This window comes from Neomonachus schauinslandi, chromosome 1 (assembly GCF_002201575.2).
Source record: "Neomonachus schauinslandi chromosome 1, ASM220157v2, whole genome shotgun sequence".
NCBI classification, from domain to species: domain Eukaryota; kingdom Metazoa; phylum Chordata; class Mammalia; order Carnivora; family Phocidae; genus Neomonachus; species Neomonachus schauinslandi.
This window is the reverse complement of record NC_058403.1, coordinates 101536118-101552730: the sequence shown is the minus strand read 5'-3', so window position 1 is coordinate 101552730 and position 16613 is coordinate 101536118. Positions and strand designations below refer to the sequence as shown.

Genomic DNA, 16613 nt, shown 5'->3' with positions numbered 1-16613 from the left:
CGGGAAACCTCCCTCTCCCACTCCCCCTGCTTGTGTTCCCTCTCTCACTGTGTCTCTCAGTCAAATAAATAAATAAAATCTTAAAAATAAAATAAAATAAATAAATGTTCATCATAGATTACACATTCAGGTTGTGGATATATGTGTTTATAATGTGGAACCAAAAAGCTAGAATTAGGAACTAATTTTAAGAATTAGACTTAGCATTATGCTAATTGAAATAATCCAGTCACAAAAGGGCAAATACTATATATTCCACTTACATGAAGTACTAGAGTAGTCAAATTCATAGAGACAGAAAGTAGAGTGGTGGTTGCCAGGGGCTGGGGGCAGGGATGAGGAAGAATGGGGAGTTATTCTTTAATGCATATGGAGTTTCAGTTCTGCAAGATGAAAAGAGTTCTGTGGATAGATGGAGGTGATAGTAGTATAACAATATAAATGTATTTAATGCCACTGAACTGTACACTTTAAAATGGTTAAATGTTTTACAAAAAAAGAAAAAAAGAATTAGATTTAAGAATTAAAACTAAGAGGGGCGCCTGGGTGGCTCAGTCAATTGAGCATCTGACTCTTGATTTCGGCTCAAGTCATTATCTCAGGGTCGTGAGATCAGCCCGAGTTTGGGTTCCTGGCTTACTGCCCCGTCTGCTTGAGATTCTCTCCCTCTCCCTCTGCTCCTCCCCCTGCTTGCACTCTCTCTTTCTCTCTCTCAAATAAATAAATAATAAAATCTTTAAAAAAAAAGAATTAAAACTAAGAGGCAGAAGCACTAACAAGATGAGAAAAATTTTAGGCAGGAAAGAGGGAAAGCATAACTTACCAACTTACAGATAAGAAATAGCAGACATGCCTCAGGAGTGAACAAGAATGTGAAGAATAGATAAATCACAAGAGCTAGATCATAAGTACATTTATACCAAGTTCTGTTTGGGTCATTTGTATATTGGCTAGCCCTTGGGTATTGATATTAAAATTAACGGTTTGCTTATGACTACCCAAGGCCCTATTTTTAAAAGTGCAATTTTTATGTACAGTTTTCTAAATTGATAGTTCTGATTGGACTCCTGTGCCTCTTTCCCAGGAGAGCGAGGAGGGAGAGGGAGGCAGGCAGATCTTTTCCTCAGGTTGTCCCGTCATAAAATCACTTGCAGACTAGAGCTAGGATCTCTTGCATGTCAAAGAAAAGAGAGGCAGGCTCACCATTTCCAGAGACAGATTCAAAGACATAATAAGCAAAGGAAACAGGCTTGCAAATGGCCATATTACAATTCAATTCAATTACTGAAGACCTCCAACCCCCATCCCACTCCAATGCCTCTATGCATTTGCTAAAGTATATGTATATGCTGTGGTATTTACATTTCTCTGCAGTTCTAGCCATGATTATATCTAGATCTTGCCAACCAGACTTTTAATATTATTGTCTGCTGTATTTATAATTATTTTGCAGTATGGCCTAATAAATTCTAGCCAGTAAACCATGAGATTCTCAAATCTCAAATAAGTAGTCCTTATTTAATTCATCAACTAGCATAAAGGAATCACATTCAACAATATACTAGAGTGCCGTGCAGCTATTTAAAAAATGAGATGGGAGCGCGTGGGTGGCTCAGTCCATTAAGCGGCTGCCTTCGCCTCAGGTCATGATTCCAGGGTCCTGGGATCGAATCCCGCATCAGGCTCTCTGCTTAGAGGGGAGCCTGCTTCTCCTTCTCCCTCTGCCTGCCATTCCCCCTGCTTGTGCTCTCTCTCTCTTTCTGTCAAATAAATAAATTAAATCTCTTTAAAAACATAAATAAAATAAAAATTAAAAATGAGATGAATTTGTGTGTGTTGAATCTGTATGTACTGATATAGAAAGATATCTATAATGTCAAATGACAAAAGCAAAGTTTATGGCAGTATAATATAACACAATCCTTTTTGTGTAAATAAAAAGGAATATATATTTAAGCTAGAAGATTCTAAAACATTTTTCTGGGAAGATATGCAAGACAACAGAGACCTTTGTGAGGCTAGGTGCAGGGGGATGAGAAGGGAAGGTTTTCATTATCATTTTATGTTTCTGTACCATTTGAAGTTTTTACCATGATTACAGTATTTTATTTATCTATACACTTGTATATTTAGTACAGGATTATCTGAGTGATAGGATTATGGCCCAATTTTGTTTTCTTCTTTATGCATTTCTGTACTTGAAAAAAACTAATAAATGTTATTTTTCTCATAGGATCACCATTCTCATTCTCTTCAGTCTCTACTGACTTCACCACCTTCTTACTGAAACTTTTACCTACTGATCTTCCAGATATTGTATTGTTTTCTTCCTTATATAAAATGGGTCTAATAATACCTACTTCACAGGTTGGTTATGATAATTAAATGTATGTAAAATGTCCAGTAAAGTGCCTGAAACATAGTAAGAATTAAATAATTGTTAGCTATTCATAGTGAAAATTTGTGTTTTTGTCACTCTACATATATTTGAAGCCAGCATGAGAGAGACTTAAGCCAATTAGAACATTCTATTCCCTGTGCACAGAGACTGTTTCACAGGTGGCCCAGGACTTTTATTCAAATAAATGATGGGGAAGAAAAACCTCCCTTTTTCTCAAGACAATTTAAATTAGGTTTTCTATTATCCATAATCTAGAATCCTACCTGAGATATTACTATAATTATTTCTTCTCCCTAGAGTCTAAGAATGGACATTTTCTGGTGCTATCCTCACTTTACAAACTTAAAAAACTAATCTATTTTTAGGTTTCAACCATTCATATAGCACTGTCTCATCCTATTTTCTTTCCTAAGCTATATTCTTTGCCTCTGCTGCCCACTGGATATATCTTTCCTAACCCCGACCTACATGAATAAAAGCAAACTCATTTTTCAAAACAGTCTTTCCCCAAAAAACTATTCTATTTCCTCACTTCCTATTTTTTCTGTGTTAACACAGGTGAGAATTTCAGGGCGCCTGGTGGCTCAGTGGATTAAGCATCTGCCTTCAGCTCAGGTCAGATGCCAGGGTCCTGGGATTGAGCCCTGCGTCGGACTCCCTGCCCAGCGGGGAGCCTGTTTCTCTCTCTCCCTCTGCTGCTCCCCCTGCTTGTACTCTCTCTCTCTGTCAAATAAATAAAATCTTAAAAAAAAAAAAGGTGAGAATTTCAATAACATTCATGTACTAATATATAATATAATGTATTTATGTACGTATTATATGGATGCATATATGTGTAATACGTGCCTGTGTAACATGTAAAATGTATAATATGTAAGTGTATAATAACATATTATCAAGAGGAATATTCTTTACTATCTGTCCTGTTCTATAGCCAATTTATTAATCTTTTTTTTTAAGATTTTATTTTTAAGTAATCTCTACACCCAATGTGGGGCTCGAACCCACAACCCTGAGATAAAGAGCTGCATGTTCCACCAACCGAGCTAGCCAGGTGCCCTAACCGATTCATTAATCTTGCACAATATTCTCTAAGTATTTATTCATTACTTATATAAATTCATGTTTATTTATTCATTTTTATTTATTAGTTAATATCTAATTAATCCAAATACTTACAATTAACTAAAAACTTCATTAATATTCTTAAAGATTTACCCACAAATCTAACATCAGACTTTATGAAATGTTGAAACCACATTAGCAGACAAAAAATATATCATGATGATGACAAAACTTAAGTATGCACTTAAAGAATTGCAAATGTGGATTTGAATTCTAATTCCAATTATTCTCTTTAAATTTATTTTTATTTCTTCTTACGTGGTACAATTTCACTTTTAAAATGTAAAAAGTGAGGGTTCTCTTCTCAGACTGCCTGAAATTACAAATAATGGTTGTTTGTAGATGATTTTGGATCAGAAAGATGAGACCTGATTATACTTTCCCAAATGACTCTAAGTTAGTCCATCCCAATCTGACCAGCTTCTTTTTATAATTAAACTTTGTTATTTTCATGAGAAGTATCCAAAATATTGGAAGGGATCAATCAAGTTTCTTTTCTTGTGATCCTAATCTCTTCTCAAATCACTTCACTTATTCTAAGCGTCCTACTTTCACTTTAGATTTAAGTCTACTCTGTAGCTGTTTGTTATAAATGTCTTTTCTACATTATACAACCTGGTTTAAGCATGTTTTGAAAATATTTGTTCCGAGTGGAGCATGGTTACGTTCAACTAAATCTAAATCCATAGGTCACTTAATTGATTTATTGAAATGACATTTCTTTCTCATCTGTTGTTAAGACCTACTGCTATTTATAGCAATCATCAAAGGCAGTAAAACTAGGAATTATCTGTAACTTGTTTTTCTTTCTATCCCCTCATCACTAGTTCAGGATTCACCAACAAAGAATAGTATCTGACTGACTTTAGGTGTTTAGACTCTTAACCATTAAAATCTATAAAAGCTATAGATTTTTCCCCCCATGTGCCTAGATTTTTTCCATTCTACTGTGTAGGCACTTCTCCTTCCACATGGAGAACTATACACTAAAAATCCAATACAGCCATGCCTGATCTAAGTCTTTTTCCTCTTTAACAAATCCCAATTAACTACCGTTATTTATTTTTTTAACCAAGCCATTCCTTAGCCCAAAATTTTTCTAATAAGTGTTTCCTCCATATCATATCTAACATCCTCAATCTGGCTTTCAAGACCCTTCATAAGCTGACTTTCTAACTTGACATCCCATTATTCATCCTTAGCACATGCCCTAGTAAGTTCAATGTTATAAACACAGTAATATCAAATGCTTAGCGTGTGTGCTAGACAATTATAAACAATCCTATGAGGCAGACACTATATACTGATTTTATAATAAATATTCTGAGAGATTGATAAATTGAGTAAACTGTCCAAGCATGTAGCTAAAAAAATGATGGGATTTGTGATTTTGTTATGTTACATCTTTCTACTACATTGTCTCCGTGACTCTTTTATACCACTCAATTTGGTCTAGTCTTCGCTTTTTTCATGGTTGATATCTCTCCGCCTCAGGTTTTGTAGTGTTTTACAAACTTTGAAAATTCAAGATTCCAGAAGCTTTCAAAGAGAATCACTACGTTTTCTTGATATGCCTACCAGCCAAAAAATTTTTTTCATTGAGTTTTACTGTCTGTGGTCTGTCTTATGAAAACAATAATTTTTTTTCAACTTTAAAAATAAAGGTATATTATTGGTTGATGTGCATTAAAGAGGGCACTTGATGTAATGAGCACTTGGTGTTATATGAAACTGATGAATCACTAGATTCTGCCTCTGAAACTAGTAATACACTGTATGTTAACTAACTTGAATTCAAATAAAAATAAATAAATGTGTATTATAGTACCGAGTCAATGTTCCTGCAAACCACACCAGTCTCTGAACCTCACCGAATTCTTACAGTTGGCAGGGAGTGTCCTCCACACCCCTCTCGAGAATCACTGAACCTGACTTTATGCTCCTGAGGCAAGACTCATACTACTTACTTAGAATGGCAATGTAAATTCATTTATAAAGCAGATTTATCGGTGCTTTACTATGACAGGACCTAGGTATGCAAAGGTTAAAGGGGGAAAAAAGGCTCCCACTTCTCAATGTCAATTACGAAAGTGTCGCTGAATAAATACTTATTGGAGGTAGTCAAATCAACCAGTGGTTAACATAATAGCGGATGAGGACCACATTTGAGAATGTAATCAAAGTTCTGGGGAAATTAACTCCCCAGAAAAATGCACAAACACACAGAATTCCGTTTACAGTTTCAGCGGGGGATGGGAGGAGTATTAGGAACTCCACTGAATCTCAATCACCTTACCACCAGGATCACAGACTCCAGGGTAAAAATCGACTAACAAAACTAAGTTCTCTTGGAACAGGAATACTTGCTTAATAATCCTGACTATGCCTCGCACAGTGCAACGTATTCAAAAGTTACTTAAGAAATATTTTCCGATCGATAATTTTCTCATGAAGATAACCAGATGACATCGACAAATCATTTCTTCCATTATGGAATCTTTCAAACAAATTATTTTGAAAGCTCAAAATCCCCTTCCACTAGTGACACTAACGACCTAACACCAATAAATTCGAAATTATTTTGCTATTCACATATAGACTATACAATCATTCACCAATCGAGGTTTTCTGTTCTTGTCTTCCTACTACTTCCAAACCCAGGGCTTCCTGCTTCGCATCCCAACAGCTACGTCCAGAGCCCCACTGCCTCCAAGGAGATGGAAAATAACTGATGCCGCATACACTATAAAAGCAGGTAAGGTGGGGTCCATTGATGGCCACAATTTCCAAACCCTTTCCTCACCACATCCAGAGGTGAAGAGTTTTACCTTAAATTCCAGGAAAGCAGGGGCGAGTGCTCCCACAGAGCTAGGACCAGTTACCAAGAAACCTCCCGACCTCCCTGTCACCATAGTGACTTCTACGAGCTACGCACCCTCCCTCTTCTCGCGATACTTCCCCGCCGCGGTCACCCGAGCCCGCCCTCTCTTTAAGGGACGTTAGTGGACGACTGAGCCCTCCTCCAGCTGTGGGTGGAGCCCTACTGGTTTTTTTCCTCTTGTTAAACACTCTCCAGATTGGGGTTTTTTAATATAAGAGTACTGTTGCCATAGGTCTCAGACAAAACAGTGTTTTGGTCTGCCTTTTCACTTAATATAAACCTGCCCTGCCGCCAGGGTCCCGCCAGGAGTTCGCGCATGCGTGTAAGCGGCCAGAAGATGGCGGTGGTAATCGCCGCATTTTTTTCAAATTAGTGGTTCCCAGAAAGCATTGCGCGCATTTGTAACGAATTTCCGTTCGAGTTTGTATTTTAGGCGCCATTTTCGAGTGAAGGACCCGGAGCCGAAACACCGGTAGGAGCGGAGGTGCTGTACAACGGTTTCCAGCTTTGGTGTGAGTGGACTGCCCCGCAGGTAAAGTGCTTCTTTTCCTGATCAGATTGTCACACTCTTACTTCCTGCTCCGTCTGCGGGCGCCTGGAAAGTAGAGGCCTTGAGCTGGAGCAGCCGAAGTCCGCTCTGGGCTGAGGCTGCCGCCGGGAGATTTGTTTCGCTGTCACCCCTCCCCCCTCGGCCGCCTCCCGGCAGTCGGGACTCCCGCGCGCTTCTCGCGGGCGCCACTTCTCTGAGCTACTTAAGCGTCTCTCGGCGGGGGTGCGGGGGACGCAGACTCTAAGCCTCACGGATCTCTTCTCAGAAATCCCGGTCTCTGTCGGGGAAAGGGCGTCTCCCTGCCCCGGCCCCCTGACCTTCTCTCTTCTCCCAAAGGACTAATCACCGGGTCTGAGCCCTTACTGGTGACCTTTTGTAGTTTATTGTCCCAGCGAGATTCCGCAATGGGCCCCGGAGGCACAAACCCCGCCACCCCAAGATGATTGAACTGGAGCAGGCGCTGCCTGTGTCTGATTTGGAAGTCGACCCCAGTCTCCGGCCGCCTTTCCGGGTCGGACGGTAGCGAGGAGACCTGGAAGCCTCGGGGCCGTCAACGGCGCCAAAGCTAAATGGCGGGGAAAGTGGGCGGCGAGTCGCCCGTTAGTCTTACTAGCTACTCTAGGAAGAGTTGATAGTCCCCCAAACCTAAAGCTAATAGAACTCTTCTCACAAAGTCTGTGCGCTTGCTTCCCTAACCCCAGCAGCGTGGGAATGTCAGTAAATGCCGGCGTATAGGAATTATTTCGTTAGGAAGTTAAAGGATAAGATTCTTAAACCCTTCTGTGGGAGGACGGGGGTGGGCATTAAGAAAATAAAAAGAACTTAAGCAGTTCTATCCTTGCTTGATAACCAGGCACGTCTAGGTTTTCCCACTTGCTTCGGACTTAAAACGAATCCCGCCTTTTTGGCACTTGGGTTTTTTGTGCCTTTTTTACTGAGCACCCGCTGGCGTCGAGCGGCGTTTTGTAAACGGGGCTTTCGGAAACGGGCGGACAGTTTTTCCCCGAGTGGGATGGGGTGGGGGCCGAACCCCCCGTCCGACGCGGGCGCCGGCGGGGAATGTACCGGTGTACCGTCCTGCGGCCCGGCGGGCTGACTTGCTCCTGGCTCTCCCCCGGCCCCAGCGACCATGCCCCGTAAAGGCACCCAACCTTCCACCGCCCGGCGCAGAAGGGAAGAGCCGCCGCAGTCCCCGGACGGCACCAGCAGCGACGCGGAGCCGGAACCCCCGCCCGGCCGCGCGGGCAGCCCGGCCCCTGCTACCGCAGGTGAGTACCACGCTGCGACTCCGCAGGAAAACGCGCTGGGAGACCAGGGTGGGTCCGCTCCCAACCCGGGACTGGCTGGGGTTTGGGGTCGCGGAGGTGAGGGGCTGCGGCGTTGACGTCTGTAGGTCGCGTGTCGGTCCCGTAGAGCAGCTCAAGAAAGCGATTTGGCAATTTTCAGAGATCGGAGTCTTCGTGCAATTTCGGTGTAACGGTGCTGGAGGGGATTGGGGCAAGTACGTGGCTACAGTTATGAATTTGTTTGTGGCCTTGTATTTCTGCGGAAGTCGGCATGGTCAGCCAATAGCTAGTGGACTATTTTCTAGACAGAATTAACATGATTGTGTCTTAAAAGTTGCTTGGCCCTAATTTAACTTCCCTGGTCTTAAATTGCGTTTAAAGAGATGATGATAATTTACTCGAAACTACCGTAGCTTTTGTGACTACAGGAATTGGGTGACATTAGGATGCCCCTGTGACAGGGTCGCTGGAGCTCTTGAGTGTCCAAAGTTAAGGTTCCAGGTGCTCAGAGATACAGAGAAAATTAGATCTAGAGCCTTAGGATTTATCCACCTGTTTAGGCGCGGAGCAGAGAATCAGGTTGTTGTGGTTTTCCCAGACCTGCTTTATGTTGTAGTGTTTTGACTCCTAAGAGAGAAATTTTTGTAGGATTTTGTGACTGGTGGTCCTTTCTTTTAAGAATTTCTTTCTTTATAAAACGAAGCTGAAAGATTTTCATTTCTCCTGAGTTTGGGATAATACATTTAAGTGGAAAATAAGGATTCCTAGGTTTCATAAATAACATTTCTCCAAAGATTAGCAGGCAGTAGTTCTACGAACTAATTGCACTAATGCAGGCTTTTCCGCCCTTGCTTTCCCTTTCCTTTGACTGACTTAGGGACACCAAGTGAGGAAATTGATAATAGAAGTTTAGAAGAGATTTTGAATAGCATCCCTCCTCCCCCGCCTCCAGCAATGGCCAATGAAGCTGGAGCTCCTCGGCTTATGATAACTCATATTGTAAACCAGAACTTCAAATCCTATGCTGGGGAAAAAATTCTGGGACCTTTTCATAAGGTATTTGACTATTTTAAATAATTGTTATAGGGTAATGTGTTTTTATTACAAGATATTTCAATTTTACCATGTTTATCCTGATTGATAACACATGGTATGTTTCCTGTGTTTTAGACAACTGAAATTAGTTTTTGTTTATCCTGGTTATCTTTGGTACCTCTTTAGCTGTTAAGTTTGCCCTCACTGAGTAGAATTGGTGAGTCTTTTGTTTGAAGAAGTATTTTCTCTATTAGAATGAATTTTGTAAAGTGAGTTGGAATTAGAATATGGTCTTATTTAAAGTGTTGAAGCTTGTGATAAAGGAGAACATGATGTAAGAAAACAAGTTGAAATGAAACCTTTTAAATACTTAATAGTTTTGCTGCAAGTAAAAAAGGCAAGAGGTTTAAATTAAAATAAGTTGTATAGTATGACCTTTTTAAACTTCACTTTAAATTTTTTTTTCTGTTCTTTTTATGCAGCGCTTTTCCTGTATTATTGGGCCAAATGGCAGTGGTAAATCCAATGTTATTGATTCTATGCTTTTTGTGTTTGGCTATCGAGCACAAAAAATAAGATCTAAAAAACTTTCGGTACTAATACACAATTCTGATGAACACAAGGACATTCAGAGTTGTACTGTAGAAGTTCATTTTCAGAAGATAATTGATAAGGTAAGGGACTTTGGAGTATTTAGTTATTTGCAACTTCAAGTACGGAACACAGGATTTCCATACATTGCGCATTTATTATTTTTGGCTTAAATTGCCTTTTAAAAATCAATGTATGTTTAAAGTAGAACAGATAACTGATTTTATTAGCTCCCAGATACTGATTTCATTACCTCCAAAACCGTATTTTCTTTTTGAGTAGTGGTGGTAGCAGCCGTTAAACTTAAAATATTAAAATTTTTAGCCAGGGGAATGAATTATAAGTAGCTCATAGTAGTATTTACTTTTCAGAATAAAACATTGAGCAATTTTAGTATCCTGAGTAGTAACTAGGCATTATTTCACTATAAATTTTGGGTTCATTTTTAAAGTTCTGTTTTTATTGCTTTCAGATAAATTACTTAAATTTGAAAATGTAACAGATGACTAATTTTATCATCTCCATTATTTTAATTCACACTGTTATTAGTAATAACATACTAATGTAATATGTGTGTAATATAAAAGAGCTCTGCTTCAATTTAAACTATCCTTTGTAAATAAAACTACCCTTTTAAAACAGAAAAGGTGAAGTTAATATGTTTGTTTTCTAGAAAAAGAAACAATTTTAGGTAAAATGTCTACTTAGATTATTTACATGGTTCTGTTGGTACTGGTTTTTTTCTTGTCTGTTGAATAGCTAACTTTGGAAATTCATGGCTTAAAAATGACCGGTTGGAACCTAAAAATATAGAAAACTCCATAATGAAGCAAGGATGTGACTTGGCTTGTTTTTTAGATTTTTTTTTTTAATATAAAGGGCTTTAATTAAATTTACATGGTGGCATCTATTTTAATTTTGTTTCTTAGTGCTTTTCTATTGTACAGTTAAGGTTGGAAAATGATTGCCAGTAAATTAGGTTTGATTTCTTTCCTTATTATAATTATGTTTGATTCGTATAAATTTTAAAAGCCATAATTTCGAAATGGCAAAGCTTTTAAGGGAAAGCCAGTTTTAATATTAAAGTATTTTTATACTTCATTTTTTAAAATCCGTTTGATTTTTTTAGAAATTGGGGGAATGTAGTTATCAGTTCTTTGCACTTCTTTATACCTTCCATTAATGGCATATTGTTTACCAAAAAAAAAAGAAAGAAAGAAAAAAACTAAGCCATGTTACGCCATTACTACCTTCCTTTCCTTGGATCATCTCCTGCAGCTTTTTAAAATGGACTAGTAATTTAATCTGTCAACATGGTTTAATAATTTGGGTGAGTTTGTTTCAGATATGGTAAGATTCTTATCCCACTTCAAATGCTCTTTTCTCAGTCAAATATATTTTTAGACTTGTTTGGAGGTGGGTTTTTTGTTTTGTTTCTGTTTGTTTGGCTTTTTGGTTTTTGTGATCTACGAGGAAGGGATCAAAACTTGGAAAGTATTCTTTGCTAAAAGGGTTATTTCTGAGAACTATTGCCAGTTTATATGCATGTTCGATTGAAGTTTTTAATCCATAGAATTTGTTTGAATATGAAGAGAGTGAAATTTGGTGCAGACCTGTGACTTAGTACCAACAATTGTTTTCTGGTTTTGTTTTTCCGCAAAACAGGAAGGGGATGATTATGAAGTCATTCCTAACAGTAACTTCTATGTATCCAGAACTGCCTACAGAGATAATACTTCTGTCTATCACATAAGTGGGAAAAAGACAACGTTTAAGGATGTTGGAAATCTTCTTCGAAGCCATGGAATTGACCTAGACCATAATAGATTTTTAATCTTGCAGGTAAGTTTATTAGACTTCAGAGATTCTCTTATTTTTCTTACTTTTTTTTTCCAATAAAGTTTAGAGGGGTTCCCCCCTGTTGGATGAATCCTGTATTATTGAGGCCTTAAAGTACTGTAGCAGCACATCATGGTTTACATACTACAGTCAAGATGCGAATCATTATTTGCTGCTCTAGAAATTTAAGGAAATTCATTCAAAACTATTTTCACCATAAGATGCTCGTTTATGTTTGGATGGACTGGCATACTTGTTCCGCTCTAGCAGCACGTAAATATTGGCGTAGTGAAATAAATATTAAACACCAATATTATTGTGCTGCTTTAGCGTGACAGGGATATAACAGCTATTTATTGTTACTGTTTGTATTTTCCTTTAAGATAATATTTTAAATGAGATTCATTATTTTTTAATAGTCCTTTACTTTTGTTCTTATTCTCATCTGTATTAATATTAAATAGCACAACGAAAAGAATTCTTAGTCCTTTACTTTTGTTCTTATTCTCATCTGTACTAATATTAAATAGCACAAAAATGAAAAGAACTCTGTATACTTGGTGTTTGACAATTTTACTTGAGTGCCTTACTAATTTTTTTTTTTTTTTTTAAACACTTAGTGTGGTTAACTAAAAGTTTACCAAGCTGGTTTTTGTTCTGGCTAGAATGGCCTACTTGAACCACTAAATATTGGAAGATCAGAAAGTAACTCATATGTCATTCTGAAGTATCACAGCTCTTGAAGTCTTTTTTTAGAGGGGTATAAAACTAAGTACCTGGTGTTGAGTTGAATTAACCCTGTGTTCTTTGAGTAAAGATATGTTTTACCAGCCTTGCTTGGTAAGAAAAATACCTCTTCTTTTGTCTTACCTTTCAAAAAGTTATTAGTGTAAAACATGGCTTTGTCAGATACATTAAAATTCCTTTTTGATTTGAAGCTCCTTTCTTTTCCTATGTTCTATCCAGAATCTCCCAAGAGCATAATTAAAACAAAACTATATTGTGATGTAAAATAGCTGCTGATATTCTTTAATGTCTTATGCTACTGATTTTAAACTAAGTTGGGAATTTTGATTTCATACTGAAAGTTTTGTTAGGATGCCTGAGTGTTCTCAGTCAGTTCCCATTGTTCTGGAATGACTTATATTACTATCTTTTGTTACCAGGCATGGTGCATTTGTAATACTTCTGTAACCCAGACTTATTTAAAAAATGAATGTTGGGAAAAATCAGCTGCAGATATATTTCTAAACAGAATTTGAATTTACATAAATGTGAAAATAAAGCTCTGTGTATTTGTGTATGTATGTGTGTCTTTAATCAAATTTAACTGTTATATGGATTTTCATATTCTGGGATTTGGTTAATTGTGGATTATAAGTTATTTCACTCTATAATACTGTATTTGATAATACCATTTTGCAGGAACCTATTCTTGTGTTTATTTTTTGTTTATTATTTGCTATTTACTATCATCCTGGGTTAATTGGTCAAAATTTTACACCGGTGCCAAGGTTCCTCAAAATAAAGTGGACTTCATCTTAACCCTTATAAGGGTAATTTTTTTTCCTTTAGTGCAGCCTTTCTATATAATTCCATAATAAAGGAAGCTAAATAGTCATAACTTCCCAAAGAAGTAAATAACAGTAATTTTTTTTTAACTGTCAACTTTGTTAAACATGTGCTTCTGAAGTACCTATGCTTAGCCATTTGTCCTCATATAATCACAATCTTTTTGTGTCCTTTTAAAAATTATTTAAAACATTTTTAATATCAAGGTAAACTTCCCAAGTAACAGATTTTCCATTTGATTAAGTTTACAGATAGGAACCTTAGGAATTCACTTGTTAGGAAGAAGAAACAGGGATTGGACTAGGTAGAACTAATGATACCCTATTTAAAAGCTTGAGGGAGAGTGACGGTGGTTTCTATGGTGTTTATTCAATTACTTTTCAAAAGCTTAGACTCCTGCACTAGCTTTAAAGCAGATGAAGGTAAGTAAAAATGTGATTTTTTATTATCTTCTTTCCCATTTAACATATTTCTTAATGTGATTTGGGAGGCTGGGAACTTGGAGACAGCATAATATCAAAACATAAGTGCTTAGTTTGAATAAAACGTATAGACTGGCCAGTGGTAGTGCTAAACAGCCTCAGTAATCTAAATTAGGTAAAGTGAAAATTGATTTTAAGATTAAACAGCACTAAATTTTAGAAGTCTAACGGTAAAAAACATTTTGACAGTGTTTATATTGGTTTAGTAGTTCTTTGAAGTAGGCATTTCTAGTATTTGAATCCATTTTAAATCTCATCAGTTGATTCAAATGAGTACCTAATGAGGCTATGTGCTAAGATGATATAAAAGATACAGAAATGGTTTAAGCCCTGTTTCTTATCCTTAGAGGCACTTACACATGCCTTCAAAAAGTGTTAGATTATAATTGGCCATTGTACTTCCCATGTTTGTACATGTCCCCATTTATATATACCTTAATTTCAAAGCCTTTGTCCCATTGTAATAACTGTTGGTGCAAATAAGTAGGGTTTTGTTAGGTCTCCATAGCATTTCATGGTAACTATGTATAAATGAGAGTTGGTTTTGGTGCATTTGCTCTAAAGTTAGAAGAATGATAACCTTAATGCTTTTATGATAGTTCAGAATTACACTAACGATTGCGGTCTCAGGAATGGTTTTATAAACTCCTAAAAGCTACAACTATTAAGGCAATTTTAGCTTTGTCAAAGTTTTCAATTTCATATACTTTTTGTCTTCCTTATTATAAAACCTGAATTAGTACTTTAAATAGGAACCAAGATTTTTTTCTTATTGTTTAGTAATTTGGAAATAGATAACTCAGACCTAGGTTAATCCAATTTATCTCTTTTTCCTTTTTTTTTTTTTTCCCAGTAATACTTCTCCCAAGCCTGGCATGTCCTACAGACTATTTGGGTTATAGTCTTAGCCTGTAGAAGTAAGTCTATGCTATGTCAAAAGTTTTTTTAGCTTTACCAGTTACCCAAAAGTGTCTGATTTAACAGCCTTAGCTATAAAAGAAAACTACCCCTAAGCAACCAGAGTAGACATCAAGCAGTCCACCTACTAAAGCATTATTCTATTTATTTATTTTAGGCAAATACTAACCTTGGTGATTTGGTTTGTTGGCCTCTGACAGCTGACAGAGCAAATTAGAATAAAAATTTATTAGAACATAAAGGACAGTAATTTATGGTACAGTGGAAGATGGAGAAAATAAGATTATCAAGACAATATAAAAATTCAAAGCCCAGGGGCACCTGGGTGGCTCAGTTGGTTGAGGGTGGCTCAGTTGGTTGAGCGTTCCCTTGGTTTCTGTTCAAGTCATGATCTCTGGGTGGGGAGCTCCAGCCCTGCATCTGGCTCTGTGCTCAGCAGGGAATGTGCTTGTCCCTCTCCCTCCCCCTCTGCCCCTTCCCTGTGCTCCAGCATGTGGGCGCTTGTGCTCTCTCTCAAATAAATAAAAATTAAAAAAAAAACTTCAGAGCCCAGTAAATCGGGGCCATTTAGTTTTGATGCAAACACCCATATTTATCATAAGACTCCTTCAGCCCTTATTAGGAAAAAAAGGTTTTAATATAGCTATGGACTTGAGTTTCTTGTGGTTCATGCTTGCTAAAATTTGGATTCCATGTGAATTAAGAATAAAGGGCATCATACCTATTTATTTCTTAGATTTTTAAACTCTATTTCTGTAAAATAGATTATCAAAGAATGGTGCAACTGAATCAATATCCTGATTTGCCACCTACTTAGTAAGTTAAGGTTTAAGCCCTTGGTTATTACAAATATTTTCTTGAAATATGTTTGCAATTTGTATGTTACTGTTAAAAACCATAGTTGGTATTTTACACAGTTGTTTAATGACTCTGATACAACTTAAAGGAAGTTTGTAGTAAATAACAGCAAAAAAAATGCTTAAAATCTTATTCAGTCTACTGAAGGTATAGAAGCTAGAGATAACTGTGGAGGCCTATAGGACTTGTCTGGCTTCAGATGCTACTATTATAGCAACTTGAAATTTTATGTTTTCATGGCTACCATTATTTGTGATTTAGAGCCTTGATATGGACGGGTGACTTTAAATTTAGGTTGATGCTTTAAAATCACTCTGAAATCTTTGGAGCTTATTGCCCCAGGTTAAAACTATATTGTATAATTTCACATGGGATAGGTATGTTTTCGGGGGCGGGGGAGGGTCTTCCAGGCACAGATTGTGAACAGAGTATATATGAAATGGTGCAAAATGGAAAAAGAAGAAAGCAAAGAGTAGCAGGTGGTAAGGCAGGCAAAGAACGTCAAGGAACAGAGCCATAAGAAAGGTCCTAGGTTGTCATTGGAGTACCATAGTAGTCCTAATAAGTGACAGGTAGAGGCCTAAATGTTCTAATAGCTTGTTGAATCAGTAGTACTAATCTGATAACTGGTTGGAAAAAAAAAAAAAAATGAGTGCCATGTAACAATCTAAAACTGAATGTTATGTGGCACTTGTAATGGAACTGTTTTGATTCATAAATGTCCTTGTCTTTAGCATTTTTATTTTCAACAGACTGCAACTTTATTAGAATGAAAAGAAATCCTAGCTGTATAGCCATCATTTTAACTGGGGAGAGAGGAACAAATAACCCAAAAGAAGCAACACCTATGTTTTACTCCAAGCTAGGCAGTCTCCTAATAGCATTATTCCATCTCTTCAGTAATTTGGCCAGGAAAAGTGTGATGCTTTTAGGAATATTTTTGTCAGTGTAAACTGCTACATTGAGTCCTAACTTCTGGCTATCTGAAAAATATCTACTCAGTAATACCTTGTGCCCATTTGACTAAGATGTAAGTTCTCTCGTCATAGTTTTTCAGTCATCTTAAAACAGGTGT

At 37.3% G+C, this 16613-nt stretch overlaps 1 protein-coding gene across 1 annotated transcript in view; it reads left to right on the top strand.

Moving 5' to 3' along the window:
- The first annotated feature begins 6841 nt into the window (after nucleotides 1-6841).
- SMC4 (structural maintenance of chromosomes 4) overlaps nucleotides 6842-16613 on the top strand; it is a 38192-nt gene continuing 28420 nt past the window's right edge. Inside the window, exons 1-5 of the mRNA XM_021702669.1 lie at nucleotides 6842-6939; nucleotides 8082-8225; nucleotides 9121-9299; nucleotides 9761-9952; nucleotides 11535-11711. Coding sequence (XP_021558344.1) covers nucleotides 8087-8225; nucleotides 9121-9299; nucleotides 9761-9952; nucleotides 11535-11711 — 687 coding nt within the window. The 5' untranslated portion in view covers nucleotides 6842-6939; nucleotides 8082-8086. The remainder of the gene's footprint in view (nucleotides 6940-8081; nucleotides 8226-9120; nucleotides 9300-9760; nucleotides 9953-11534; nucleotides 11712-16613) is intronic.